Source organism: Lichenostomus cassidix, chromosome 3 (assembly GCF_008360975.1).
Source record: "Lichenostomus cassidix isolate B80296 chromosome 3, HeHo_3.0, whole genome shotgun sequence".
NCBI classification, from domain to species: Eukaryota; Metazoa; Chordata; class Aves; order Passeriformes; family Meliphagidae; genus Lichenostomus; species Lichenostomus cassidix.
This window is the reverse complement of record NC_139483.1, coordinates 11,320,514-11,346,490: the sequence shown is the minus strand read 5'-3', so window position 1 is coordinate 11,346,490 and position 25,977 is coordinate 11,320,514. Positions and strand designations below refer to the sequence as shown.

Genomic DNA, 25,977 nt, shown 5'->3' with positions numbered 1-25,977 from the left:
GTGTTGTAGTCCCGAAGCGGGCCCCGGGCGCGGCGGGCGGTGCCTCCGGCACGCGCCGCCGGCACGCGCCGCCGGTGCTATCGAGCGTCGCCATCGAGTGTCGCCATCTCGGTCTGGGCCGGAGCTGGAGCAGCACGGCGGGCCCGGGCCCAGGCGGGGCGGGGAAGGCAGGGAGCCGCCCCTGAGGGGGCAGGGGCCCGGCACCCGCGGAAGGGCCTGCTGGGGCCGCGCCGCCCCGACGCGGGGGGCGCCCGTGCACCCGGGCGGGGCCGCGCCGCACTACAAGTCCCAGGGAGCGGCGGGAGCGGCTGCCGGAGCGGGGCTGTCGGTGCTGCTCGTACGGGTACAGGTACGGGGCTGGGGCCGCGGCCGCAGGGGCTGGGGGAGCCGGCCGGGCCGTGCCGGGGCTGGGGGAGGGTGAGGCCGGGAGGCACGGCCGAGCCCCTCGGTGAGAGCCGGGGCGCGGAGCCGCCGCCCTGCCCGGGTGCCCTCAGCCGGGCCCGCCAGGCGGCACAGGGGGGCTCGGGCGGGGAGGGGCGGCCAGCGGTGCCGGAGTGTGTCCGGAGTTGGGCAGAGGAGCTACTGAAGGGGTCCGGAGAGTAAGTGCTGCGAGGAGCGGCTGAGAGAGCTCAGCCTGGAGGTGTTCAGTCTGGAGAAAAGGAAGCTCAGGAGAGACCTCATCACTCGCTGCAACTGCATGGAAGGAGGTTGTTGCCAGGTGGGGGTCGGCCTCTTCTCCCGGGGAACAAGTGACAGACAGGTCAAGAAGAAATGGCTTCAAGCTGCGTCAGGGAAGGCTTAAAATGGATATTAAGAAAAAATTCTTCACGGAAAGGGTAGTCAGGCATTGGAACGGGCTGCCCAGGGAAATGGTAGAATCAGCGTCCCTGGAAGTGTTTAAAAAACCTGGAGATGTGGCACTTTCAGGGCATGGGTTCGTGGTGGGCCTGGCAGTTTTGGGTTAATGGCTGGACTGGGTGATCTTGATGGTCTTCTCCATCCTTAAAGGATTCTGTGAGCCTATGCATCCCTATCCTCCCCTGGCAGGTCTGTGTCAGGGAGGCTGCCCCTTGCCCCAGCATGATCTCCACTGCACCTTCTCTCTCATCTGTGCGGGCTCATGTTGTCACCAGAGCTGCGGGAAAAACAAAAACCCTCCAACAACGTTTCTAATGTTAGAGAATCAAGGTATTACTTTATTATCTGGCCAGGATGTTGTTCTGGCCAGGATGTGCCACATCTCATCCACACATGGCCCGGGTGTGCAGAGGGAATCATTCCATGATACATATTATTTTACAGGATTTCCCTCCAAACTTTATACTGTCAAAATCCATAGAGATGCACTATTTCAAAGTTCAATGGTCCAGAGTCGAGCAACCCCCAGTATTCAGTTTTTCGTTGGACCCGAATCTCCTCGACTCCGATGTTAATTAGATACTCTTTTTTACTCCTTTCTTTCCTAACCAGGTGTCTCCGACTAGCCAGGGCTGTTGTTTGGAGTTGATGGTCTCTTAATGACTGTCGAGAGCTGTTGTGTATCTTCTGTGCCACTCCCAGCCTGTTGAGATGCTAAGCTTATCAGGCCTCATCTAGAGGAACAGTGCCTTGGAAAGAAACTTTAGTTCCCTTCCTCTAGGGCAATGGCAAATAAAACCCCTGATTGAAAATTTTTAAACTGGTATATTTTCCAACAGTGTGTTTTCAGACAATTTATTCTCTCACCCAGTCATGGCTGGTCCTCCCCAGCCCCATGTGCCAGGCAGAGGTAAGTGACCCTGCCCTGTGTGTGGCCCAACCAAGCAGACCACTCTGCCTGGGGATCAGTGTCAGTGCAGCAGAGGAAGAAACTGATGCAGCCCTGTGTAAAACAAGAAATGCCCCACTGGCTGTCAGCTTGGCTTTCCTGAGCCTGCTTCCCCCTAAAGGCTGCCCTTGGCGTGGGAGAAACAGCTTGACAGGCTGAGACAAATTCCTGGTGGGGAAGAGGGGGTCCAGTAATGTCTCTAAAGCTTAGGCACACTCCATAGAGAAGCTGGGCTTTGGGAGGCAAGGTGAAGAATAGAAGTCAGCTCAGTAGGTGCAGAGTCTCAGCTAGGCTTTAGGCAAAAGTAAGTCAGCAGTGGGCAAAATATTTGGTGAAAAATAAGGAGATGGTGAGGCTGGCTGCAGGGGGGGCCGCTGAAATAGATTTCTGCCTGAGCAGTGTGGTCTGTGATTCCCGTGGCTAACATGAGCTTCCAGAGCAGCCTCAGTTCAGGAGCTCAAGGGCTGTTCTAGCACCGTCTAGTTTACTGGGGCTGGAATTGCATTGTGAGTGCCCAAGCTGTTGAATGTGCAAGCTTGCAGTTTCACACTGCCTTAGCACAAATACTCCAACCATTAGATAAATGTCAAGCACAAGTGAAGAAAGCGGGTTGTTCTCGTGTTATCTCTAACAGTATGTTGGATGTGCTTGAAATAGAACTGTCTATATGGACTGCTGTGAACTGGCTGGGCTATTTTAAGGGTTACTAAACCTTGTGGCTGGTGTCTTTTGGGAGACAGGACTGAGGCAGCCACACGGTAGGATTTGCTCTGTGGGGCAGCTTTGCAGGGTAGGCTGCTCTTCTTGGGGTGCTGTAATTCTGGGGGTGACAATGAGTCCTTGAAAATCCAGGCCACTTGCTGCTGGATTTCTCCCCCTTGCTTTGGGAATTGGCTGCAGCAAGGCTAATCTGAGCAGCTTTTAGAAATGGCTCTAGGTTTCCTTTTGTGTGCATAGAGGAATGAGAGAGCCCAGTGAACTCCCTTTGTGCAAAGAAGTGGATCCAAGGATATACGGGCTTGTTTTAAGATTATCACCTGGCTACTGTGCTTGGAGATGCTCAGTAGCTTCCTATCTTGAATGAAGTATTTTCATAACTGATTGTAGGGATTGAAAATAGTAAGTCTAAAGCCAATAGAACAAACAGGTGAAAAGTCTGACTTAAAACCTATGATTACTGGTTTGGTTTTTTGTTGTTGTTTTGGGGGGCTTTTTTCCTATATATGCCACTGTGCTCAAGTTACCACAACAGTTTTGGAAGATATGCTAGCGAGATTATTGAGTTATCTCAGATGTCTATAGGCTGTGTTGGTAGGCTCTTGTTAGGTGTAAGTTGGAGCAGTTGGGATGAAGGTAATTTCAGGCATTAAGTGCATCTTCACACAACAGCCCAACCAGAGATTAAGGAGTGCTGTCTATAGGTGCTATCTTTGAAGAATGCAGATCTGAAACAAATCTGATTGTTCCCTGGCTTAGCAGTGAAATGCTCCAGGTGCTTTGTGGCAGAGGAAGAACTTACTGCTGTGCTCACTTAATTCCAGCATCATCAGCATCAGGTACTTCAACCGTAGGTGAAGCATATCCCGATTTTTAGAAATGTTCTTATTCCTGGCAGATAGTGACAGGACCTATCAGGGTTTGAAAATTTCTCTGCATCCTCTGTGCTTGACTGTATCTCTGAATAGATTGTGAGAGCCAGGGAAATGAGGGGTTGTGAAGATTGCATGGTTGGAAGTAAGATGTTTGGTTTTGGAGAGGGAAAATGAGGAGCTAACGTGAGTCAGTGGAAGCAAGCAGTGGCTTGAATAGAAGCTGTGATTCCATGATTCTGTGTATCACATCCTGCACTGCCCTCCCAGTTCTCTAATACAATTTGCCTCTGTCTTATCAATATTTTTGTGTTTTATAGCCTACATCACTGTTGCTGGTGTCCTCAATGAGAAACCACAGAATGCATTTTGTATAATCTAATATTGTACAGTTGGGGGAAATTGTTAGTAAGTTGTTTCTTATCCATTTTGCTGTTTCCCTCTCTCCTTGGCTGTGTCCTGTGTGATCTTTAAAGAAATCTAAGGCATAGCTTAATGTCAAGTGCACTTCTCCTACTAAGAAATCCTCATAGGAATGAGGTTGAAAAGTGGTTTATTTATGTCCTCATTTATATCATATAAATTACCACTGGAAATCAAATTTGAAATGGAACTTAGCAGTGTCCATAGTTGTAGGACAGAAAATACAGTTTTTTCTCAAAATACATGTCTAACTCATATTTGCAGATAGTTCACACAGGGGCCTTGGAGGAGGAAAATGCTTTGGGAGAGAAGACTGGTGTAATGAACCAATTATAAATAAGGCAGGAGAGGAGAATCTGGAGCTGTGCACAGAAAGCATGGGGAGGAGTGGGGGAGGCATCCTCGGGAGACAGGGCTGGGCAGGGAGGAGGGGAGGCCAGGACTGTGTGTGGCTGAAAAGGGGCAAACAAGTGCTTGGTGATGGCAGGAAGTCATTGGGGTGGTTTCAGGGTAGGGTTGTGGCCACTGGCAGAAGAGGAAAATGGGAATTTGCATGGATGCTTTTATTACGGTGTAGAGAAGAGCACTTGGGTTTGGAAAAACCCTGACAGCTTGTTAAATCCTGTGTTTTCCCGTGCCTTTTAAAATATGACCCTGTAAAGATTACTTCACACTTCTGGTCATTCTCTCTTTGTGAAGTGTTCAGATGAGTGTTTGCTTTTCTTGGCTCTGAAGAGGGGCAGCAGGAGGTTGTGTTGGCAGAGCTCTGTGTTTGCTCTAAAGGGGTATCCCCGGACAGAGCCAAGGCGAAGCGCTGCCAACTATCATCCATCCCATTGCCCTTGCCACCACTCCAGACCTTCCAGTCGCCTGGGAAGCTCTCATTTGGGGAAAAACTTTCCCAGTATTTGTAGGAAAGAACATTTCAACATTGTTGCTTCAACCTCAGCATCTTTCTTGCAGTGCCAGGGTTTTGGCCTGTAGCTGCTGTTTTTCAGTGGACCAGACTAACCCCTTGGGATGAGCTGCCTGGTGATCAGAATGGCAGAACTGCTGGGGCAGGGTAGCCAGCTCCTGTGGCAGTGACAGGACCAGCATCCTTGCACCTGGCTCAAATGAACTCCCAAGGGTGAGGATGAGTTTTCCCAGCCTTTCTGACAAAAAAGGCAGGGGCCTTGGTGCAATGCCTGCCTGCTGTGCCAAGCAGCTGTGCTCTTCTACCTCAGGAGGAACCAAGGAGAGAACTTGGAAGTAAGATTCATCCTCTTGGTCATCCTGGATTGAGCTCAGTCTAAAGGGTGGTCAAAATACTGATGCTGGTGATAAAGACCAGTTAAGCTCCTTAAGGAGTCTTTTACAGAATCGCTTAAGCAATAAGAAATTTGGAGGAAAACATGAGTAAGATTTTTCAGAATAACTTGTGACTGAGGCAGGAAACAGATTTAGATATGCGAAGCCTTCAAAATAGCTTGGAAGGTGACTTTGGTGGGCTCCATGGAAACTCATCTGTTCTGTAGCTTTGCAGAGGACTTATACAAGAGTGCTGCCTGGCTTTAAAAAAAAAAAAAAAGTTGCTTAAGGAAAAAAACTCAAACCTGCTAGATCTGAAATTGAATCATGGCCTGTAGAAGGCAGGGGCTATTCCTGGGCCCTTCTAGAGCACCCCTGCTGGAGCAAATCTTGCTGTGACTTTCTGTGCTGCTGACTGCAGTTTAGGTTAGGGTGGTTGCTGCAGGAGCGATTGGGTTTGCAGGAGGGCCTCCTGCTATAATAAGGCTGCAGGATGGTCTCTTTTCAGGCTTTGCATGTGTCCTGTTGCTGTAACTTTCATGTACAGAGCATGAAAAGACCGTGAAAAAGAAACAACTTTAAAAAGAAACTACTCAAATTGTGATGACATTTGGGAGTTCTGGAACGAGGTGACTGGTTACTGAATGCTTTTGAAGTGTCTGTGGAGTCAGTGGATGAAGCTGGAAGCCTAAGCTCTGCTTCATGCCAGGAGCTCCCTGTTGGTGGCATCTCTTATTCTTCCGCCAGGTGGGGATAAATGGGATTGTGTGGGTGGGCCAGGCACTGAGGTGGTCAGTATGCTGATGGGTCTGGGTGTGAGCAGTGACTCCACTTGACTGAAGGGCTGGGGGTAGCCAACTGGAGCAGAACAACATGGCACTGCCCCTCTTGCTGCCCTCCAGCTACTTCAGAAACCTGAAACAGGAGGGAAGTCCTCTTCGCCAAAACTCACTGCTTTACAAAATGAAAAGGGACAGAGTGTAGGAATTTTGTGTGTGGGAATTTAGTCCTCGTTCAAAGGCATCCCCAAATTTCTTTGGATCCTGCAAATGCTAAAACTGGGTATGGGGTGGGAGTATGCTGACTGCATCTTTCAATAACCTCGAACCAAGAAATAAAAAAAGGCAATTTTATTTACGCTGTCTGACACATTGACATCTCTTCTAATGGCTGTTTTTTAGCTGGGAGAAAACTGTTAAAAATCAAACTGACCTGTTGTTTCAGAAGCAACCAGGCAGGACTGTACTCTAGATTCTTAGATCCAAAGGAGAATCTCTGCAAGAATCAGCTGTGGTAACTTCCCTAAGATATAATCTATGCCATCTGTTTGAGGAGCAAAGGATATCAGTTGCTTAACAAGATATGATGCTACAGAATTTTCATATTTCATAGCTATGCTTGGATTTGCTGTGGGAGGAAAAGACCTTTTCTAGCATTAGCAAAGAGCTTTCTACCTAGATTAGGGGGTTTCTGCTCTCTTGTGTCTAATTAGATTGACCCCTAGTGCTCAATGAGTCCAAATGCTAATGTTGTCATCCACCCCCACAAGGGGAAGTTGGTTGCTTTATGTAGGGGTGGTTCTTTGAGGTTTTTTGTTGGGTATTTTGTTGTAATATTTTCCTCTGCTGTTTCTCAGAACTAATCCGACGAGCACACTCTTCCCTCTGGGTGTGTCCTTTTCACCTTCACCGTTGGCTCGTGCTGTGTGCTCTCATTCATGCAGACAAATGGTTGTGACGTGTACATGATGTGTGCATGGCCAGGGCACGGCCAGGCGCGTGACCTCAGCTGTCTTCGCCCAAGGTGTTAGGCTGGGGCTGCCTGTGCAGCCACTCTGGGGGGTTTTGTACTCGGGGACATCTCTGCTTGCTCCTCTGAGCCTTGCCCTGCGTCCCCTTCCCAAGAGGAATGTAAAACTGCTTCCAGCTGGGAGGCAGATGAGTGAGGATACAGCAAGGTAACCTTTGCAGCTGGCATTCAAGGAACATAGGAAGACCTTTGAGATGGATCATGTTATTTTGGCTTTGTGTCTGTGTTGCAGAGCCAGGTGGCATCGTGGTGGCCTCGGAAGCATGCGGCTGTGGCAGTGGGGGCCCTGAAGACCGCCTGGCTTGCAGGGAGGAATGCTACGGTGGGCAGTGCACTTGGAAGGTGGGCCACGGAGGGTGAACCACGCGGCCGTGGCTGTCGGGCACAAGGTCTATTCCTTTGGTGGGTACTGCTCTGGAGAGGACTATGAGACTCTGCGGCAGATCGACGTCCACGTTTTCAACGCAGGTAAACGTGTCCTTTTGGGGCACAAAGCACTTGGCTTGCTGGGCTCAGGTTTTGCTTTTCTTGCCTGCTGCTGCCTGACATGTTGTACTCTGTAACATGCTGTCTGGGTCTAATTTGCAAAAAAATGGTTGGTTTTGGAGTAGATGGGAGCCTCTTTCTTTGTGCAACCTTGCATTTTCAGCTTCAGGGGCAGGACACAGAAGGGCTGTAGTTCAGCAGGCTGCTAGGATAAGGACTCACTGAAGTAGCCACATAGCCAATGGCTTGGTTTGTCCTTGTTCTCTCTGAACACAAACTCAGCCAGGTGCAGAGAGTTGATATCGAGCTGGCTCAGGTCCCCCTTCCAGTTTGCAACATGTCCATGCTCAGCTGCCCAAAGTGTGGCAAGGGTAGGGTGGGAGCCGGTGCTCTCAGTTATGACCACGGGTGTAGAAATCTGGACATATAAGCTGTTTTCCTGTGAGGGCATCTGACAACTGGTGCCAGCACAGTGGAGTCAGTTAGGGGCATGTGGCTAGGAGGGAGGCCTTCCCATTTTGGTAGCAGCTATCTTGCAGATTCACAGCATAGCTTAGAAAAGCATCTGCAACTGGAGCCATTTGTGTAGGGTAGCCAGGACCTGTCATGAGGCTGAGTTGGAGCCATGGTTGTGCTGACAGAGGCTGTATTTCTTGATTGAGTGCTCTTTGAACTGAAGATGTTACTGAGCTGGTCCATGAAAATATTTTCCTGTAATTAGGCAGGTGGTTGAATAACTGCACAGATGCTTGGGTGGGTTCAGCTAAACAGAGCCAAGGACAGAGAACCAGTGACCAGTTTTGGAGACTGGACAGCACACTGAATGCTCTGCTAACACCTACATGTAGACAAATCTAGTTTGTCTGTAAGAAGCATTGAATTCACTCTTTTAAGACTAATGTGCAGCAGGGATAAAAGCATTGGTAACAGAGGGCTGCCAAGGTGACTGCTCACAGTGTAGAGAGGGGTGTAGCTCAGGATCCTGTGAACAGTGACATTCACCTCTGTCCAGAGGGACTGGGCTTTCACACTCAGCACAGTTGAATGTTGTAGAACACGCCAAGTAGAGCACCACTCTTCTGGGGAAGCATGATGACCATGTGCAAAGGAATGCTCTTGTGTTGTCTTTCCTTCTTACCACTCCCAAATATTAAAGTGTCAGAATGCTGCAGCCACCACATGGGAGGTGACAGTGGCTTCCCAAGCCCTTGCTCAGCTAGCATCGTCAGGTGCCAGTGCTAAAGCCAAGATACCAGATTTGAATGATCTCTCTTTAGTCTTCCAAAGATGAGGTTAGATAGGAAGCATCCAGTCTAGCTTGACTTTAGCACTGGATTGCTTCCTCAGTGCCCTTTCTGCCTGTGGGGTAGATGCTGACCTTTTGAGATGCCTGACTTCTCCCTTTCCCTGTGTTAGTATTTTAGAGGAACTGCAGACTGTTTTCTGCTATATTTTATATCAGCTCCATGTAGAAAACAAACCTGGAGGCTGTATGTGAGGCAGAGGGAGGTGACTGCTTCTGTTATGTAATGGCTGTGTAACACTTGCTGTGGCTCTTGCACTGTCATTAAACCCTGTAATACCTGTTGACTGTCCTGGCTTGCTGCTGGACAGGGCACACAGGCTTCCTTGCCAGGAAGAGGAACCTGTAATCACAAGGAACTCCTATTAGTAATACAAGATTAGCAGGGACAACTTGGATATGGATGGGGATAAAGGAGACAGACAGCCACCTCATCTATAGGTTGAAAAACAAAACAGAAGCAAACAATTCTCTTCCTACAAAACTACTGGGTTGCTTTACTTAAACTGTGCTTCTGCAAGTCTGACTGATGCTTTTAGGTGTTCTGTGAATGTTATTGCAGTGAATTATTCCTGTGCTGCCTATTCTTCCAGCTTTGAGTATCTTCAGCAATCTCACTAGCTTGAAGTAGTGTCTGAATTCATTGTCACCTGCACACTTTTTCTTTTGTTCTTTCCCTATTTTTTTGTGTGTGTGCTGTATCTTCACTCACAGTCTTGGATGAGCCAGAGTGAAAACGTTTTCAGTGAATTGTTGAAGAGCAGAGTCTGTTTTTATTCTCTGATCCTCCAGAGGGCTTTCTTCTGTATTTCCTAGCTAGCTACTACTCAGGGTGGGACGCAGCTTTCTCTTGTTTACTCAACTGCTTCTGCACCTTGTCACGGGGTGAAAAGCACCGCGTGGGATGGGTTACGAACTGTGAGCGATTTAGCAGGCTTAGCATTTGACATGGGCTCAAACTTGTGTTTCCAGTGTCTCTGCGCTGGATCAAGTTGCCTCCAGTGTGGACAAACAGCCGGGACCACGTGAGGGAGGTGCCCTACATGAGGTATGGGCACTCAGCAGTGCTCATCGATGACATCGTCTACATTTGGGGTGGTCGCAACGACACTGAGGGAGCCTGCAATGTGCTCTATGCTTTTGATGTCAGTAAGTTCCAGCTTCTCACTGTTCCTTGTTAAAAGTGTTCTTGGTCAGATCTTCTCTCTACACCCTACACTGCTCCCCAACTTGTTTTTGTGTCCCTCAGTGACAGTCTGGAGGAAATGGTGTCACTGTCTATTTCAGAAGTTTTAGAAGGGGAGCAGGGTGGTCATTGTGTCTGCATGCTTGAATCTCTGTAAAAGCCTTTGAACAGAGATTGCTGATTTTGTCTAATAGTCAAAATGGTTTTTATTCTTCTATCAGCTCTGTACACTCTCTCTGATAGTAATTACAACTGAAGGGTTCTCTCTGTGATGTATTAGTCCTTAATTTTGGCTGAAGGTTGCAGCAAGAAGGGGCTGGATTCTTGAGAATTGTGGTTCCTTTGCAGTGTGGTCCTTCTTTCTGAAAGTATGAAGGAGAGTGAGGAATAAAGCACAGAAATAGTCAGGGACAGGATGGCAACATCAACATAAGGGGAGACATGAGTCAAGTTAGATAAACCTGAAAAATAAACTCCTTGAGCCTTTTGGTTGGCTTCTCCATAGCACTGCTGGAGCATCTCTGGAGAAAAGGCACCATCAGGAACTGCATGGACACAAGTGTCAGGAAAGAAAAGGAGTTTGTCTGGATTCTGGAGGCAAGTCCGTCTAAATACTGGCCAGTAGCTGTCTTGCTGGACTTGCAAGGAAACTGCTTGCTCTGGTGCTTGGTCAAGGGCTCTCTTCTTTACCAGGAAATACCTTATGGCTTGGGGCATAGTGTTTCCCCCTTCCCCTGACACATGGAGCTGAGAAGCCACCAGTAAGCCTTTGCGTGCACAGGGGCATTGTAGTGGGACCTGCCTAGTCTCCTTGGCAGCTCCAGCACTTCAGCATTAAGTGAAAATTAACAGAAAATCCTGGTCTAAACCCTCTGCAGCTGTCTGTACGCACAGCCGTGCCATTCCTGGAAAGTAAGGCTGGCAGTCACAGTCCCATGTCTGTAGTGTAAGCTCCACTGTAGGAGTCACATCAGGCTAAGTAAAGTCCTGTCTGAGTGCAGTTTTGTCCCTGGAGTGCTGAGCAGATCACAAATTGGGGTCTTTTCCATCTCTAATTTAACATGTTGCACTTGGGTGAGCTGTTGCTCATATAGAGTGACTGAGTTTGGAAGCAGCCCCAGGAAGGAAAGGAACTTAATAGTCCTGAGCTGTCTCACTAGAGGCTCCCCAGGGATTCTGCTGACCTTGCAAGACCCTTTGTGTGGTGCCAGATGGAGCATAGGTGGACAGTTGTGCCCACAGGCCAAGTTCAGAGAAGTCACCCTCATGCTTTGGCTTGAGTGTTATAATGTTCTGAAATAAGCCCTGCGTTTGGCAGCCAACAGCAGTTAGGGAGGGAATGTCTCCTGCAGCCTTGAGGCTTATCTGTGCCTCTCTGAGCTCTCGGGGCAGGTGCCTGTTTGCGCTTGGCAGTGAGTTGCTGGCTTGGCTCTGTGTTGCCCTGGCATGGAGAACAGCTCTGGCTGGATTATAAGTCATCTTCTAAATCGAGCCAACCCCTGGAGTGTGCAGGCTAAGGGGCTGAATCTGGCTGGTGCAGGCTTGCAGGGAGCATTGTGAAGGGGGGCAGTGAGGAAGAGGGGATGAGAATGTAACAAGTGGGGCAGATAAGACAGGGAGGGCTGCACCACAGAAGTGGGGATGTGCATGTCAGCTAACGTGGAGAGCTTGTGTTTAAGTGATTTCTATCTGGCTTTGTGAACTTTTTTTCCTCAGTCATGCTCAGTTACTGAGCATCTCCACGCTGTGAGGTTAGTTGAGCCACTTAGCATTATAGCTTCATTGTAATTGAAATTGTGAATGCAGAGTTGATAAGTGACTCACAAGTACACTTCGCAAGAGATTCAGTAAAAATAGCATTGCTCAAGCAGTGCTGTGCTACTCACACTTAAAATGGGAGCTGTTTGTCAGGTCAGGCAGTCGGTGGCCATGCCCAGAGGCTGAGACTTCTGTTACTGTGTCCCTTTGTGGAGGCTCAGGCAGGTAGCCTTGCCCAAAGAAGCTTACAGCCTCTCTGTCAGATCAGGTGCTGTGTGAGAAAGAGAGAATAATTTCTGCCTTAGAAATTAAGAACAGTAGTAATAGAGCTATCCCACCCCAGCACCTACTGTGTTTTCTCAGCACTGCCTCTTGTTTTGTTTCAGACACGCACAAGTGGTTCACGCCAAAGGTGTCTGGAATGGTCCCAGGGGCAAGAGATGGGCACTCAGCTTGTGTCCTGGCAAAGAGCATGTTTATCTTTGGAGGCTATGAACAGCTGGTGAGTAGTCTCTATAACTGTTAATTGGTGAGCCCTTGGGAAAGAGGGTGTTGATACCCAGGACACTGATAGAGGCAGGACACGGGGGTGTATTTGTATTTATAGTCACTGTCATTTGTAATTTAGTAAAGTTATGGCATTAGTACCCAGATTATGCTAATTGTTTTGTGGAGAAGATGGTTGGAAAAGCAAGTCCCAAAAGGTGGTGGATTTTTTTTAATTTTCACAAAACAAATTTACTGGTAAGAGGTAAGAATATGAATATTTTTGTATATAATTTTTTTCTGGCTCGTTTCTCAGCCAAATGTAGATAGATAAATACACATTTTAAATAAATATATATTGAGCTACATTTGTTTTAATTTGGCTCAGAAATGAGCCAGAAAAATCACTTTCTGCAGTGTTGTTGTGAGGTTTTTGTCCTAGTCTGGTGCATGTCCCCTGTAGTGTCTACCTGCTCTGACATCTTGCTGATCCCCTTCAGCAAACACTTGGTTGCCTTCCCATTAAGAATACCTTGAGCTAAAGTTCATCCTGCAATAGCTGTCAGTGTGCCTAATGCTCTTTTGAGCAAATCCTTATGGTCTGATCTTACGAAGTGGGTAAATATAATTTCAGCCTATCACCCGTCTGCAGAAAAGCTGTGCAAAGTCACATCTGTTTGTTTGGAAGAAAGCTGGGGCTCTGTTACAGCAGTCTCTGGCTTAATCCCTCTTTTCTGAGGATGATAGCGTGCCAAATCCATTATATTGATTACAGCAGTAGGACCGGTTCAGATGTGTCTTGTTTTTAACCATGACCAAATAAACCTGTAGCTGTTTTGATGCTCTCTACCTTGCCTGGAAGAGGAGGAGTCCACATTGTGTGAATGCCAATCTCTTCCAGGCAGCCAGCTGCAGATGGGTTTTGTGGGACCTCAGAACCTGGAGTGTATTTGCTCCTGCATGTTCAGCTTCCCAGAAGTAATCTTTGCTTCTGCATCTTGCTAGGTGGCCTAAGCAGAGCTAGTTTGACTGTCCTGCTAGTGCTTCTTTCTTCTGCTACATGGAGAGGAGGCAGGTTTCTGCCATGAATGTATTGTGTGCAGGACAGCCTTTTGAGGAGGAACTGAGCGCCAAATAAAGGCAAAGCTGCAGGAAGAGACAAAACACGTTTGAGAAGAAACGGACTTTGCATTTTATTAAGTGATACGTGCTGCCTGAGCAAGCACTTTGTCTCTTAGGAAGTACTGGCTCCAGAGGGATGCTCCAGGTCTGTAGGACAGCATCCTTTCTGGGGCTGGATGTGAGCAGGCTTCTCAGTCCCTTTGTGACCAACCTGCTCATCTGTCTTGCAGGCTGACTGCTTTTCAAATGATATCCATAAATTGGACACCACAAACATGACGTGGACCTTAATCTCTGCCAAGGTCAGTGTCTGCTTTTCGCTTGGGTTTGTGGAGGGAGTTTTGCATCTGCTATTTTCTGGGGTAGCTGCCCACACTTGTCTCACAGCTTCTGGCTGGTGTGGCTGGAATCTGCAGGATGGGAAGTTCTCCAGGAGAAGGCAAGATGTGTTATTTCCTTGGGTAATCTGCATTCTTTCATCTTTGTTTTTTACTCTGTTCTTTAGGGTACTCCAGCTCGCTGGAGAGACTTTCATTCAGCCACCATCATTGGAACAAAAATGTACGTGTTTGGTGGCAGAGCTGATCGTTTTGGGCCATTTCACTCCAACAATGAGATCTACTGTAACCGCATTAAAGTATTTGATACAGAAACCAATTCCTGGCTGGACTCCCCTCCCACCCCCGTGCTCCCGGAGGGCCGGCGGAGCCATTCAGCCTGTGAGTGTGGGACTGCTGAGGGTGGAGGATGGTGCAAGGAAATTCTGCCTGCCTCAGAAGGGGTGTCTGGTCTGCTGGGTGGGGCTGTGGGTTAGCAAGGGATGCACAAAGCCCAGTTTCTGTGGAAAGCTGCTGCCCACCGAAAAGCCTTTCACACCACACTGCACATGAAGGTGATATAAGCAGAGGTGGACAGCCAGCACCACTTTGTTTTGTGTTTGATGCTGGGTCAGGGACCTGCTGGATGGCCCTCTGATGTCTGTGCTTGCTCCCCACAGTCAGCTACAACGGGGAACTATATGTATTTGGTGGCTACAATGCACGCCTGAACAGACACTTCCATGACCTCTGGAAATTCAATCCAGGTATTTATGCTTTAAACATAAAATAATATTGCAGTGATAGTACTCCAGGCCCTTAGGCATGTGAGTGCTCAGAGGAACATGCTGTCCAAGGAGTACTGCTTGGAGGGGAATGACTTCTGACAGCAACTTGCTACAGTGCATGTTCCTCGTTATGATGTTTCCAAATCTCAGTTAGAAAGTGGAAAAGGGGGTATTGCTGGAAGACATATTTCATTGGAAAAATTTTGTCTTGTTCTTAAATATGCAAAAGTACTGGCAGAAGAGAAAATATGGGAAAGCAATAAGGTTAGGGGAGGAAGAGACTGTATCTGGAGAAACCATTCAGCTTGAGCTGCAGGATCATATACTGGTACCAGTTCAAACTGTGCAGCTGAAGGGGTGGTTCTGCAGCTGGTAACCTGAATATCAGTCAGCTGTGAGCTGTTTTGGGGTCCTCTGTCCTCAGGCACTTTTTGCAGTCGTTAGACTGATTTTGTTTACTAATTGCTTTTCATAGTAAAGTTACCTGAAAGCAGCCAACCTGTGACTCCCCAAGCTGATCTGTTATCTAGAGTCAGAGCTCCTGAAGGTTTCAATCCTGTGCATTGTCACCCCCAGCATCCCTGCCACAGAGAGCAGCAAGAGCAAAGGCTGCTATCTCCACCTGGTTCAGTTCCTCACGCCCTCCTTCCGCAGCCGAGCTGACCCAGCAGCTGATGCGCCTCTGCCAGGGTGCTCTGCGTTCGCAGCCTGCCAGCAGATGGAGCTGGTTCCTGGGTCTCCCTCCTCCAGATCCCGACCGCAGCAGGTTCTGGGGAAGGGAGGCTGCCTGTCTGCTCCTGCAGCTCTGCCCCGTGCAGCTCCCTGTGATGTTGGACCCACTGCCATGGCAGCCCGTGGGTCCTGGTGCAAGTGAAAGGCCTTGATGGGACTTTGAGCAACGTGGTTTAGTGCAAGGTGTCCCTGCCCATGGCAGGGGGGTGTAACAAGATGATGTTTAAAGTCCCTTCAAACCCAAATGTTTCTATGATATGACCTGCAACTCTTGTCTCAGCAGGCAGAGCTCCAAGACTGTGACTGGCATCTAAGTGGCACTCCAGTAACAACCTCATAGAAGTGCATCATTTTGCCACTACTGAGGAGGTCAAGGGGGAGGATGGATGTTGGCTAGCTGGTGTCTGTGGGGTAGTGGGCCTCTGTTTTTCCTGTAATCTGTTTGAATTCATAACCTGCTTGTAGCTGGTCTTGGCCAGGCTCCTGTGACAAGCTGGTGCACTCTTTCCCTCCTGTTAGTTTCTCTTTCTTGGAGGAAGATTGAACCCAAGGGGAAAGGGCCATGTCCTCGCCGCCGGCAGTGCTGCTGCAGAGTGGGGGACAGAATCATCCTCTTTGGAGGTACCAGGTGAGTTGTGTGAAGTGGCTCAGTGAGAGGCTCTGCCACTCCTTTCAGCACCGTGTCCCTTCATGCTCTGACCCACGCTGTATCAGATTGACTTCAGAGGCACATGGCAAGTGTCAGTCTATCTGACAAGTGTAAGTAATTATGTACATCAGGGCTCCTCTGGAAAAAGGCCATGGAAGAGACTGAAGGTGTCATGTAAGCTTGTAAAGGTTCTGGTGAAAAGCCATCTTGTACGTGTAGAGACAGAAGGGTGTAACAGGCTGTTCAGGAGGGGTTTCCAGTGCCCAGGCTTTCTGTGAAAGAGGTGGTGGGGATAAGAGAGGAGATCCTGCTGTCAGAAGGACACGTATCTCAGTCTGCTGTGCTGGAGCAGACCTCAGACTGACTTATCTTCGTCTACATGCTGCCCTGCTTCTCCCACCAGAGCTTTCTTCCGTTGGCAAGTGTGGATTCTGCTGCCAAGCTGCAGTGGGATGTCATCTCAGCTGGGAGCTGTTTGAGGAGCTTACACACATGACAAGACAATGTTGCCTTCTGTGCCAGTGTTCCTTAGAAACATTTCCATTCACAACAGCGACCTGGTGTTATGGATTTAGCTGTCAAACACTGGAAGTGATACTGTCAGGGTGCAGGGCAGCTGGATGTGGCCAAGAGCCTTAACAGCTGCTAAAAGAAAGGAAGTAGCCTATCACCAGGACACACTCGATATTGTCTGGAATGACAAATTGCAGCTCTGGAGCACAGGCCTGCTTGCCAGTATCTACCTTGCAGAGACATCTTAAATGCTTTCAGCTCTCTACAAGGTTTGAAAAGCTTTGGGGCTTTCTCTGGGATCCTGGCAGTGGCTTTTAGGGGATGCTTCTGAAGCCAGGTTGGGGCAGAGGACCAGGCAGGACAGGTTCTGCTGATGGCCCAACCATACCAGTGTGTAATAGGGTGAAGGGCCTTCAGGTTCCGGGGTTCTGGGAGGGTGTGCTTAGTTGTAGGATATTAATGTGACTGTGAGGGAGTGCTTAGTGCAGGTGACCTTTGCAGAGGTGCTGAGTTTATCCAGTCTTCTCAAATGATACTGGCTGCTGCTTAGTATAGCAGAAGGCTTGGTAGGACTTTACAGGAGTTTTGGGTGGTCCCAGATGCTGTGCTGTGTGTAGATTTGTGTTACAGCAGCAGCTGAACTCTGATGTTAAGCCTTGGCACTCCTAGGAAATGCTAGCAAACCACAACAATTTTGACACCATCTTGCTGGAGTTTATTCCACCCTTGCCAGGCAATAGTGCAGCAGTGCCTTGTCTTCTCCACTGAACCACTTCAGAATTCAGCCTGTTTCTTAAGTCAGGCTCAACCCCAATACAGGCACGTTCATCAGTACTTAGTGTGGGCTAGGAAGAGCTGCTGGCAGCCAGGAATGCTTGAACTGGAGGGAGGGTCTTGCAGGCTGGGGAAATGGGAGGTGGGGGTGGGCCTGTGCTCGCTTCCTGTAACAGTTATCAGGTGTATTCTGGAGCTGCCTGGTGAGATAAGAAGTTTTCCAGGAAGTCGTTGTAATGGAGAACTCCCAGTGGTCTGCCTCCTGACCTGTGCTCCCCTGGCTGGGGAGGGGGAGGGGTCACACAGCACGGGCTATCCAGCGGGGATTCTCAGAGGATGAGCCGACAGGCTCAGTTTTCTGAGGAATGGCACTGGGGGATGGGCAGGCAAAACCCCTTTGTGTCCTGCCTGGCCTTCCAGGAGTCACACATCCTGTAGACTGCTGAAGAGGCTTTTCTACAGGCTGCTTGCTCCTGTGGCATCCAAAAACTTTGTTCCTTTGGTAGTCCTGCCCAGAGCCTGGTCTTTTTGCTCCAGCTGTGGTCCCTTGCTGTGGCCTGGATAAATCCATCACTTGTGTCCTGTTCAAGGGACCAGGAAGCTTGGTGTTCCCATGAGCCATGTCACAGTTATGGCCCTGGTCTGGTTTCCTCCCAAACCCCTCAGCACCTCAGCATGCAAACACCATCCAGAGGGAAAGAGGAGGTGGAGAAGGAATGCTATAAAACAGAGTTTAGCTGAAGAGACACTGATCTAGATTTGGCTTGAGCCTGTGTTTTCCCTGACAAGGCTTAGAACTGCCTGGCTCTGTTGAGGGAATAGGGGCTGTCACTGAGTGCAGGGTGAGTTGTTTTGCAGCTGGAATGAGCAGTTTTGCTGGGCTCTGGCTGGCAAAGGCATGTCCTGCACCGTGGGAGTTGCAGGGGGTTGCCTGGTCTTGAACTCCAGGCTTACCCTGCTACTTGCCTTTTGGTGATTAAAACCACAGACATGGTGCCTGCTGGCTTTCCTTTGATAGATAAGGGATGGTCTAGGGTTTCCTGTGACGTGGATGTGAGATTAGATTGTGATGTGGTAAGCACATGAGGTGGAATTAAAGGGGCTCTTTCCTGTATCCGGGCAGATGGGTCCCATCAGCAACAGGTCTCTGCCAGCAGTGAGCTGTGCTCTGCCGTTTGGCCTGGGCTGTGGGGACCTGGGAGGGCAGGTACTGCCTCATGGCCCATGAAGTGTGAAGCTTAGTGGCTCATAGGTGTGGAAACAAGTGACACTGGGGCGAGAAGTCATTGCATGAGGTCAGTCCCAGCTAAGAAGTGAGGGCACACTAAGTTGGTTTGTCACTAACCAAAGCAGGATTTAAAACACCTTTCCTTTCTTTCAAATTCTCCGAACAACCATCAGCCATGGGATTGGTTTTGCCTCTTCCAGCACAGGCTAGTCTCTGTGCTGGGAGATGTAGTGTCTAGTGTCTCAGGTGTTTTGGTTGTTCCATCAAGACCACTGTGGCAGGAAACCATAGGTGAGATTGTTCCCTAGAAATGCCTAAAGTTGTAGTTCTTCATTAGCATTCCAGGACCAACATCAGATGGAGGTATCAGCAAGTTGGAATTGGTTGAACATGACTGCTGCACTGCTCAGTGCTCACTTACAGTCCTCTGAAATGCCATCCCCATTTTGGCACAACTACTCCAGCTGTGGCTGGAGTCCAGAGTGATTCCTGAGTCGGACTGAGAAATGTCTGTGCTTGCCCTGCCATGCAGATGTTTTCTAGCTCCTTTCTCTACACTCCTCTTGCAGCCTCTCAGTGGCCAAGCTGAAATAATTGTAGTAGATCTTAACTATATGAGAACAGGAGTAATGGACAGGCAAGGTGAGGGGGAGGCTCGTGGCTGGAATCATCATGGTCATCCATGAACGGGAGGCACATCCCCATGCTCTGTGAGGCCTGCAGGTGTGGGTGTCTGCTCCCTGGCTCTGTGCAGCTCTGCCTACTCTGCAAGGAGCTGGGAGAGTGATGACTTTGAGTGCTGCTTGGGGCATCAGAGGGGCAGGAGGGATCAGAGGGCCCCTGCATGGGGCAGGTAGGCCAGGAACATTCCTGGACTTGCTTGGCCCTTGGCAAGCTGGTGTACAAGAATTTTGGCACTGACTGACACACTGTGCTTGGTTTCTGCAGCCCATCTCCAGAAGAGGGAATGGGTGATGAATTCGACCTTATGGATCACTCAGATCTCTACATCCTCGACTTCAGTACGTGAGCACTTCCTGTCCAGCCTGTACCTCTTGCCCCAAGGTACCTGTGAGCAGGCCCTGCTGTGAGGCACCATGCTGTGCCCTACATGGCTCCAGGTGCTGTCCCGGAGCCAGCCAGCTGTGTCTGACCAGTGTATTTGGCTTAAGGCAGAGCAGCCAGAGGTGCAGCCATGCTTCATGCACTCCTGCATGCAGACCTGTTGTGGGAGCACAGAAAGCATCCCAGCCTGTCCCTGGGTGGCTGGGATGCTCTGCCCCGTTTCCTGTGGCACTGATTGCATGATGTTGGAGCCTCCACGGTGTCCAGTCAAGGCCTGCTGTAGCTTAACTGCCTTCTTTTCACAGGCCCCAGTCTGAAGACACTGTGTAAGCTCGCAGTGATTCAGTACAGCCTGGACCAGTCCTGCCTTCCCCACGACATCAGGTATGGTGTGCCTTGCTGAGGTCACTCTGTGGGTGCTCCCTGTCCTTGAGGCACTCCAGCCCCTGAGGGCTGCCTGGGGCCCTTAGCACTGTGCACCTTTGAGGTGGGCTGTGCTGGAAACTACAGCTGGGGCTGACTTGAAGCAAAGCTGCTGCAATCCTGGGCACTGTGTTTGTGCTTTCTCTCAGTGTATGCTCTTGGTGTGTTACAGATGGGAGCTCTCAGCCATGACAACAAACAGCACCATCAGCCGCCCCATTGTCTCCAACCAGGGCTGAAGACAACTCGTCCTTCTACCACCCTGCCCTCGCCCCTCCACATACTGACCTCCTGCTCCACTGCCTGCATGAATTTTTAGCCCTTTCAAGCAAGGAATGTGTGAGCTCAGTTTGTCTTGTCCTAGCTAGGCCTCCCTCTGCCCTTGTCACGCTTTGGGCATCACGAGTGGACAGGCAGAGCTGGCCACTGGGGAAAAAGCTGTCTGGCCCCAGCAGCACAGCTGTGACCCTTCTCCTTGCTGGTGGCTCTAGAGCTTCCTTCCCTCTGCCTGTGGAACTGCAGCTGTGCTGTCTGGTCCCCAGCCACTTTCCAAGGGCCTGAATCAACTCTTACCACCAGCCACGGCCCTGGGGTTGATGTCAAGAGTCAACCTGAAGTGTTCCTGCATTGCCTCAAGAGAGCAGGAACCTCAACGCCTGCTCCTGCCAGCACTGGCAGCTTCCTGGCACTAAAAGGCAGGCCCCAGCTCCAAGCTGAGCCCAGTGTGGGGGCCTGAGCCCAGCTGGACTCTCTGCCCAGCTCCCATTGTAAAACAGCAACTGGGGGAGTTTTATAAATGGTGAGGCAGATGTGGTTTCTGTGTGTCTTAGCAAATGAACTGGGGGAGAAAATGTGTTTTGGGAGGGGGGGGACTGAACCAGGTGCTCTTCCTTGAAGCTGCAGTAGCTTCTGGCAGCAGTAGGCATGGCTGGTGTGAGCCACGGCCCTGCCTGGGGTGGGGAAGGGAAGCTGGGCCTCCCAGCAGCACTGCTCTGGGGTACCTGCCTCCTGCCCAGAGTTGTACTGTCCTGCAAGAGGACAGAAGGAAAATTGTGTGTCTCCTGGGCTGTGCTGCCTCAGGTAGGTGGATGCTCTGTAGCTTCCTGCTTCAGGGCTGGAGGTGGAGGCCTGCCTGCAACAGCCTTCCTGGGTGACAAAGAGGGCTGTGCTCAAGCCTCTTCCCATGGGCACGAGGTGTCTGATGTGAAGAGGAGCTCCAGTGGCAACTGCAGTGAGCCTAGAGCAGAAAACTTGGGTGTTTCTCAGGGTGTTTCTTGGGATGCAAAGTCAAACGGGTAGCCGAGATGGTGGTGGCTGCATGCCAGGAATGGGTGGCAGAGGGCCCAGGCTGTCTCGCCTGCCTGGAGGGCTGGCACATAGCCATGGTCAAGTGCTCATCTGGTGGCACAGGATTGTAGAGGTGCCTGGGCTTCTCAGCCTGCAGGAGGTGGCCAATGCAAGCACAATGGAGTGGTCTGGAGTGGCGTGAAAGCAGTGAAAACTCCGTGGCAAGAGAATAGAAGGCACCACAATTGTGACAAGAGCTTGTTCTTCACATGCTGGCAGCACCTCACCATGATAGCTGATGAGCATCAATGGCCTGGAGGGGAAACAAGGTGTGCTGTGACAGCACATCTGGCTGAGGGAGAGCAGCCCCAGGCTGGTCTCATGCTTTGTGGTTCTTGGCACCTGCAGGTTACCCGCAAGGACTTGGGTGAACATCTACCCTTGTGTTGTCCAGCAGCTCTGACTCCCCTCCTCAATCAGCTGCCTCAGGCACAGGCTCTCTCTCAAGCTGTGAAACAAATGGTGGAGTTTTTTTGCTGTGCACTGAAGCACCAAGCTTACTCTCCCTGCAGGGTACCAGGTGTTAGGAAACACCTTCTGAGCACCCAGAGTCCCTGGGCTGGGTTGCATGATGCTGAGCACAGAGGCTCCCCAGTTCTCTCAGTTCTGTCCATGAATGGCTGTCCCTGGGAAGACTCACAATCTCTGGGGCTTTGAGGGGAGACAACAGGCCACAGAAATGCTCAGCACCCAATGCCAGCTGCCTCTAGGAGAACAAACCTTTGCAGGGGAGAGGTCTTCTCTGGGAAGAAAAGAAGGGCTTCATCAGGAAGAGGGGTCACTGACACCCCACTCCTCTTCAAGGGTTCTCGTGGGTTCAGGGGTGCTGTGGCTTTAACCTGCCTCTGCCAGGACCCTGCTGCAGCTCTGGGCATGGGACACTGCTCACCACCTTGGTCCAGGTATCTCCAGTGCATTTTCTTGGCTTATCAGCTCCTTCTCCCAGCACCCAGCTCAGCCATCAGTGATGCTGGAGAGCAGCTCCCAGGCAGGCAGGCTAGACACAGGATGTTCTGCTGGGCTGGCAGAAGCTGGGCAGGCTTAAGCCCCACAGGGGGATCCCTGCTGCCTTTGTCACTGCCCCCTCCTGAGCAGCAGGTTTGCTTTAAAGACCCTGGCTTCCTTTTATTACTTCCCCTCTCAAATTGCAGCTGGCTGCAAGGGCTATTTTTAGAAGGCAGGCTGCTAAAAATAGCCCCGAGCTGTTTGGAGTTGCGTCACAAGAGGTAACTCTCTCCGCGAGTGGCTTGGCCTCTGCACCCCAGGAGGGTACAAAAGGAGGCCGGGAGCAGCAGGGTCAGCAGGTTCAGCCACAGCCAGAGGCGACGGAGGCAGCGATTCCCCGCCAGCTTCAGGACATCCCAGCCCCGGCAGCATGACCATCTTCTGCAGCCACTGCCACCGGCCCCTGCAGGCAGAGATGAGCTGCCTGCCCAGGAGGGCCAAGCAGGTGCCCAGTGCCTCGAGGCCATTCAGGTGAGCTCCCTGCTGCCCTCCCTCAGGGCTGGCATGGCCCTCCAGAACTCGGGGACAGCTTATGTAGGGTGTGATGGCCCTTGCAAGGTGCTGACACCAGCCTGGGACAGCAGGACTGCCGGCTGGCGCATGGGGAGAAGGGTGCAGGATTTTGGAGGGGCAGGGGTACCTAAGTGGTTTAAGAGAAAAGGCATATTGTACTGGGCTGGGGTGAACATTCTGGTACTGGATGTAGTTTCCATCCATGTGGGGTTTGATGGGGATATTATACCACATGGGCTCCCCCCCAAAGCACAGGTTATTGTCCAACCTGGTCCCATGCAGGAGAGGTGCCAGCCATACCAGCAGCATGTCCCCCTGGGTAAGCTTGAGCACCTCTGCCTGTGGCCACAAGGTTTGCTCTCAGAGAGGCAGCAGCTGTCACCGGTGCTGAGCATCTCCACTCCATATCCCCGAGCTCACAATTCTTCCCATAGTGACAGGCAGAAAATGCTGTCCCTTTCCCTCCCTGGACATGTGTCCCAGACAGCTGGCTTTGCAGGTCAACCAAGAGTGCCTCCAAGGCTCGCCGAGACCAGATCAACGCGGAGCTGCAGGCGCTGCGCTCCCTGCTGCCGATCTCTGCACAGGAGAAGGAGCGGCTCTCCTACCTGCACACCATGGCCCTGGTGTGCCTCCGGCTGCGGGGGGCTCAGCTGTTCCCTCCAGGTACCCGCAGCACTGCTGTACTCCACACTGGCTTGGTTCTGTGTGGGGCACTGCTCCTGCCCCATCCAAGACAGCACTTAACCCATATCCCCCCCGCAGGCTTGGCTCCTCCTGCGGGACCGGCCCTTGGCACAGAACTACTCTCCCTGCTCCCCGGGTTTCTGCTTGTGCTCTCAGCTGACAGCAAGCTGGTCTACATCTCAGAGAACGTGGCTCAGGTCCTGGGCCTCTCCGTGGTAAGGCCAGCTCACTGGGCAGTTGCAGTCACTGTCCCCATACCCATCCTGGTGCCTTTATTGCATGCACAGGCATGGCTCCAGCAGACTGTGCACCCACTGTGTCAGCCAGGGCCCACTGAGACTGGGACAGTCTCTGAGAGTATCTCCCTCTTTGTCAGGTGGAGCTGCTCGCCCAGGGAGACACAGTCTTTGACATCCTGGATGGGCAAGTGGGAGAGGATGTGCACAAGAAGCTCCTTCTTGCCCAGGAGGAGCCAGGCAGGGGTAAGGGAGGCCTCAGCTGGCAACTCACAGATCTTGCCACCCTGCTCTGGCCCTTGGCTGTGAGAGAGCCAGCCCTAGAGAGCCAGTCCTGCTAGAGGCAGAATGACCCTGCTGACCCGTTCTGAATGGTTTGTTTCCCTGCAGAAGTCACTTTTGTCAGCGAGATGCGCACATCCAAGGCCTTCCGGCTGCAGCACGGGGGCAATCGGGTTGTGGCAGTGTGTGGGCGCTTTGTGACCCTGCGCTGGCCACCCTCCCCCTCCACCACAGCCTTCCTGGCCCTCTGCACACCCGTTGTGCAGTCCCCCACAGATGGCGAAGCTGCTTCCCAGGATGACATATTCCAGAGCATGCATCTCCTGGACATGACGTTTATTGATGTCACGGAGAGGTGAGTGGTGCCTGCTTGCACCACAGCCCCACAGCTGTATATCTGAGATCCCAAGAGCAATTTCCCTTCATTAAGCCTATGTATGGGATGCAGGCTGGACACTGCACGACCACTGAGACTTACAAACACTTCCCAAACCTCTTCCCTAATTTACAGCTTATTTCTGTACCTCTGTTGTTTAATTCCCCATTATGCAGCAGCTGCTCCTTGCTGACACGGTGCAGGCCCTGTACAGCACTCAGTCTCCACTCCCCTTGTCTTCCTCAGTGTCACCTACCATCTAGGCTACCACAGGGAGGAGCTGGTCGGTCAGTCGTGGTACAGCCTACTGCACCCTGAGGATGCTGACCTGGCAGCTGCCCAGCACAGAGCCGTGGGTGAGTGTCAGGCCTGGGAACGGGCCGTGCTGTCCCTGGCTCCATGGGTTGGTTATGTCTGAAACGTGGCTATCCAGGGCAGCAGCAACAAAGGGAATCCAGTCCTCCCTGTTGTGACTCCCTGCTCCAAAAAGGATGAGGCAGGGCAGTGGTTACACACCCCATACACAGTCTAGGTCATAGGTAGTTTCCAAGCTCGGGGTGGGCATCCTGCTTTGCCACAGTGTACAGAGGAGGGACAAGCCCACTTGAGCCCCAGCTCTTTGCAGGAGCAGGACTGCTACGGACTTGACTTCTGTTCTGCTGGTGCCAGACTAGCGAGCAGATGCAGAGCTCATCGGGGCAGCCTGCGGGCTGTACAGGCAGCCTGCGGCCGTGTCCTGCAGCCGGCTCACGCTGTCCCTTCCCTTGCCCGCAGCGCTAGGGGCCGGGGCCGGGACCGGGCCCGCAGCGGGGACCGCCGTACTGCGAGTGCTTCGCAAGGACCGCGCCTGGACCTGGCTGCGTGTGTGGGCGCGGCGGGACGGCGGCTGCATCACCTGCACCTGCCGCTGCCTCAGGTGAGCGGGGGCCCGGGGTGGGGCGGGGGCTGCAGCATCACCTGCCGCTGCCTCAGGTGAGCGGGGGCCCGGGGTGGGGCGGGGGCTGCAGCATCACCTGCCGCTGCCTCAGGTGAGCGGGGGCCCGGGGTGGGGCGGGGGCTGCAGCATCACCTGCCGCTGCCTCAGGTGAGCGGGGGGTCCCCAGGCTGTCCCTTACCCCGTGTCCGCCGCAGGGAGGAGGAAGCGGTCCATCTGCGCGCCCGGCAGCCCCGCGCCGCCGCTCCGCCCGCGGACCGGCATCTCGGGCGGCTGGCAGCACAGCTCCGCGCTCTCGCCGATAGCCTCTCGCCGCCCGCCGCCCCGCCCGCGCCCCGCCGCTGGCCCCGTCCCGAGGAAGCCGAGGACGATGCCTTTGCATGCCTTGGGAACTCGCTGCTGGACCCTCCCCAGTTCCTCCGGTTTCCTTTTGAACAGACAATAGGATGCAACATTCCAAATATGCTCCCACAGGTGTCAAGTCTACAGCGATGCTGACATCCCTTGGTTTGTTGGCTGTACCGTTCCTAAAGCAGGCTACTGATATAAACCACATCTCCTTTCCGCCTGCTGGTCACTTCTGACAGCAGCAGTGACCCCGTTGCAGGCAACGGCAAACCCTCATTTTGTACACTTAGTGCTGTTTTAGAAACTTTGTCTGGACTGCGATAAATCCAGCAGCAGCTCGACTCAGTCTAGCCGTGCAGAGCGATCCAGATCTTGCACTTAAACACTTATACTTAGTTGGATATCGCGAGGGTCTTTGTGTACGTTCCTCATTCCTCACAAAGGAGCGACTTTTGCTTTAAAAAAAAAAAAAAAAAAAAAAAAAGACAATAAACGGCGCTC

At 51.5% G+C, this 25,977-nt stretch overlaps 2 protein-coding genes and 1 long non-coding RNA gene across 10 annotated transcripts; 2 read left to right on the top strand and 1 right to left on the bottom strand.

The window, feature by feature from the left end:
- The first annotated feature begins 74 nt into the window (after nt 1-74).
- Nucleotides 75-20,555, top strand: KLHDC3 (kelch domain containing 3). Of its 5 annotated transcripts, none has more exons than XR_014850664.1 (11): nt 75-349; nt 7,151-7,386; nt 9,680-9,856; nt 12,038-12,153; nt 13,490-13,561; nt 13,765-13,978; nt 14,257-14,343; nt 15,616-15,724; nt 19,209-19,325; nt 19,631-19,709; nt 19,921-20,080. XR_014850664.1 is itself a non-coding variant. In XM_085054498.1 (11 exons), the coding sequence occupies exons 2-11, from the start codon at nt 7,233-7,235 to the stop codon at nt 19,985-19,987; spliced, it is 1,149 nt and encodes a 382-aa protein (XP_084910624.1). In that variant the 5' UTR covers nt 78-349; nt 7,151-7,232; the 3' UTR covers nt 19,988-20,555. The 5 variants fall into 5 exon arrangements, 4 of the variants coding, with proteins under 4 accessions (XP_084910624.1, XP_084910627.1, XP_084910625.1 ...); XM_085054498.1 differs by having other exon boundaries at nt 78-349; nt 19,209-19,282; nt 19,921-20,555; XM_085054501.1 differs by lacking the exon at nt 75-349 and adding an exon at nt 697-718 and having other exon boundaries at nt 19,209-19,282; nt 19,921-20,555.
- On the bottom strand, nt 19,987-23,362 carry LOC146439064 (uncharacterized). Its single transcript, XR_014850665.1, has 2 exons — nt 23,222-23,362; nt 19,987-21,543 (listed from the first exon to the last, which is right to left on the bottom strand). It is a non-coding gene; the product is annotated as an uncharacterized LOC146439064 (long non-coding RNA).
- On the top strand, nt 21,537-25,964 carry LOC146439063 (neuronal PAS domain-containing protein 4-like). 4 transcript variants are annotated; one of them, XM_085054492.1, is made up of 8 exons: nt 21,537-22,571; nt 23,113-23,279; nt 23,379-23,515; nt 23,677-23,782; nt 23,927-24,173; nt 24,441-24,550; nt 24,975-25,110; nt 25,326-25,952. In XM_085054492.1, the coding sequence occupies exons 1-8, from the start codon at nt 22,471-22,473 to the stop codon at nt 25,624-25,626; spliced, it is 1,305 nt and encodes a 434-aa protein (XP_084910618.1). In that variant the 5' UTR covers nt 21,537-22,470; the 3' UTR covers nt 25,627-25,952. The 4 variants fall into 4 exon arrangements, with proteins under 4 accessions (XP_084910618.1, XP_084910617.1, XP_084910616.1 ...); XM_085054491.1 differs by having other exon boundaries at nt 23,113-23,515; nt 25,326-25,964; XM_085054490.1 differs by lacking the exon at nt 23,379-23,515 and having other exon boundaries at nt 21,537-23,279; nt 25,326-25,963.
- Nucleotides 25,965-25,977: the final 13 nt, after the last annotated feature.

What these genes read in the sequence shown, in the direction of transcription:
- LOC146439063 (XM_085054490.1), top strand. Translation starts at nt 22,605, where the DNA reads ATGGCCCTCCAGAACTCGGGGACAGCTTATGTAGGGTGTGATGGCCCT. An exon ending in TGCCCAGCACAGAGCCGTGG is followed by an intron (nt 24,551 to 24,974) that starts GTGAGTGTCAGG and finishes CCGCAGCGCTAG; the next exon opens with GGGCCGGGGCCGGGACCGGG. An exon ending in TGCACCTGCCGCTGCCTCAG is followed by an intron (nt 25,111 to 25,325) that starts GTGAGCGGGGGC and finishes TGTCCGCCGCAG; the next exon opens with GGAGGAGGAAGCGGTCCATC.
- KLHDC3 (XM_085054498.1), top strand. Translation starts at nt 7,233, where the DNA reads ATGCTACGGTGGGCAGTGCACTTGGAAGGTGGGCCACGGAGGGTGAAC. An exon ending in CCGGCGGAGCCATTCAGCCT is followed by an intron (nt 13,979 to 14,256) that starts GTGAGTGTGGGA and finishes TGCTCCCCACAG; the next exon opens with TCAGCTACAACGGGGAACTA. An exon ending in CCTCTGGAAATTCAATCCAG is followed by an intron (nt 14,344 to 15,615) that starts GTATTTATGCTT and finishes CCCTCCTGTTAG; the next exon opens with TTTCTCTTTCTTGGAGGAAG.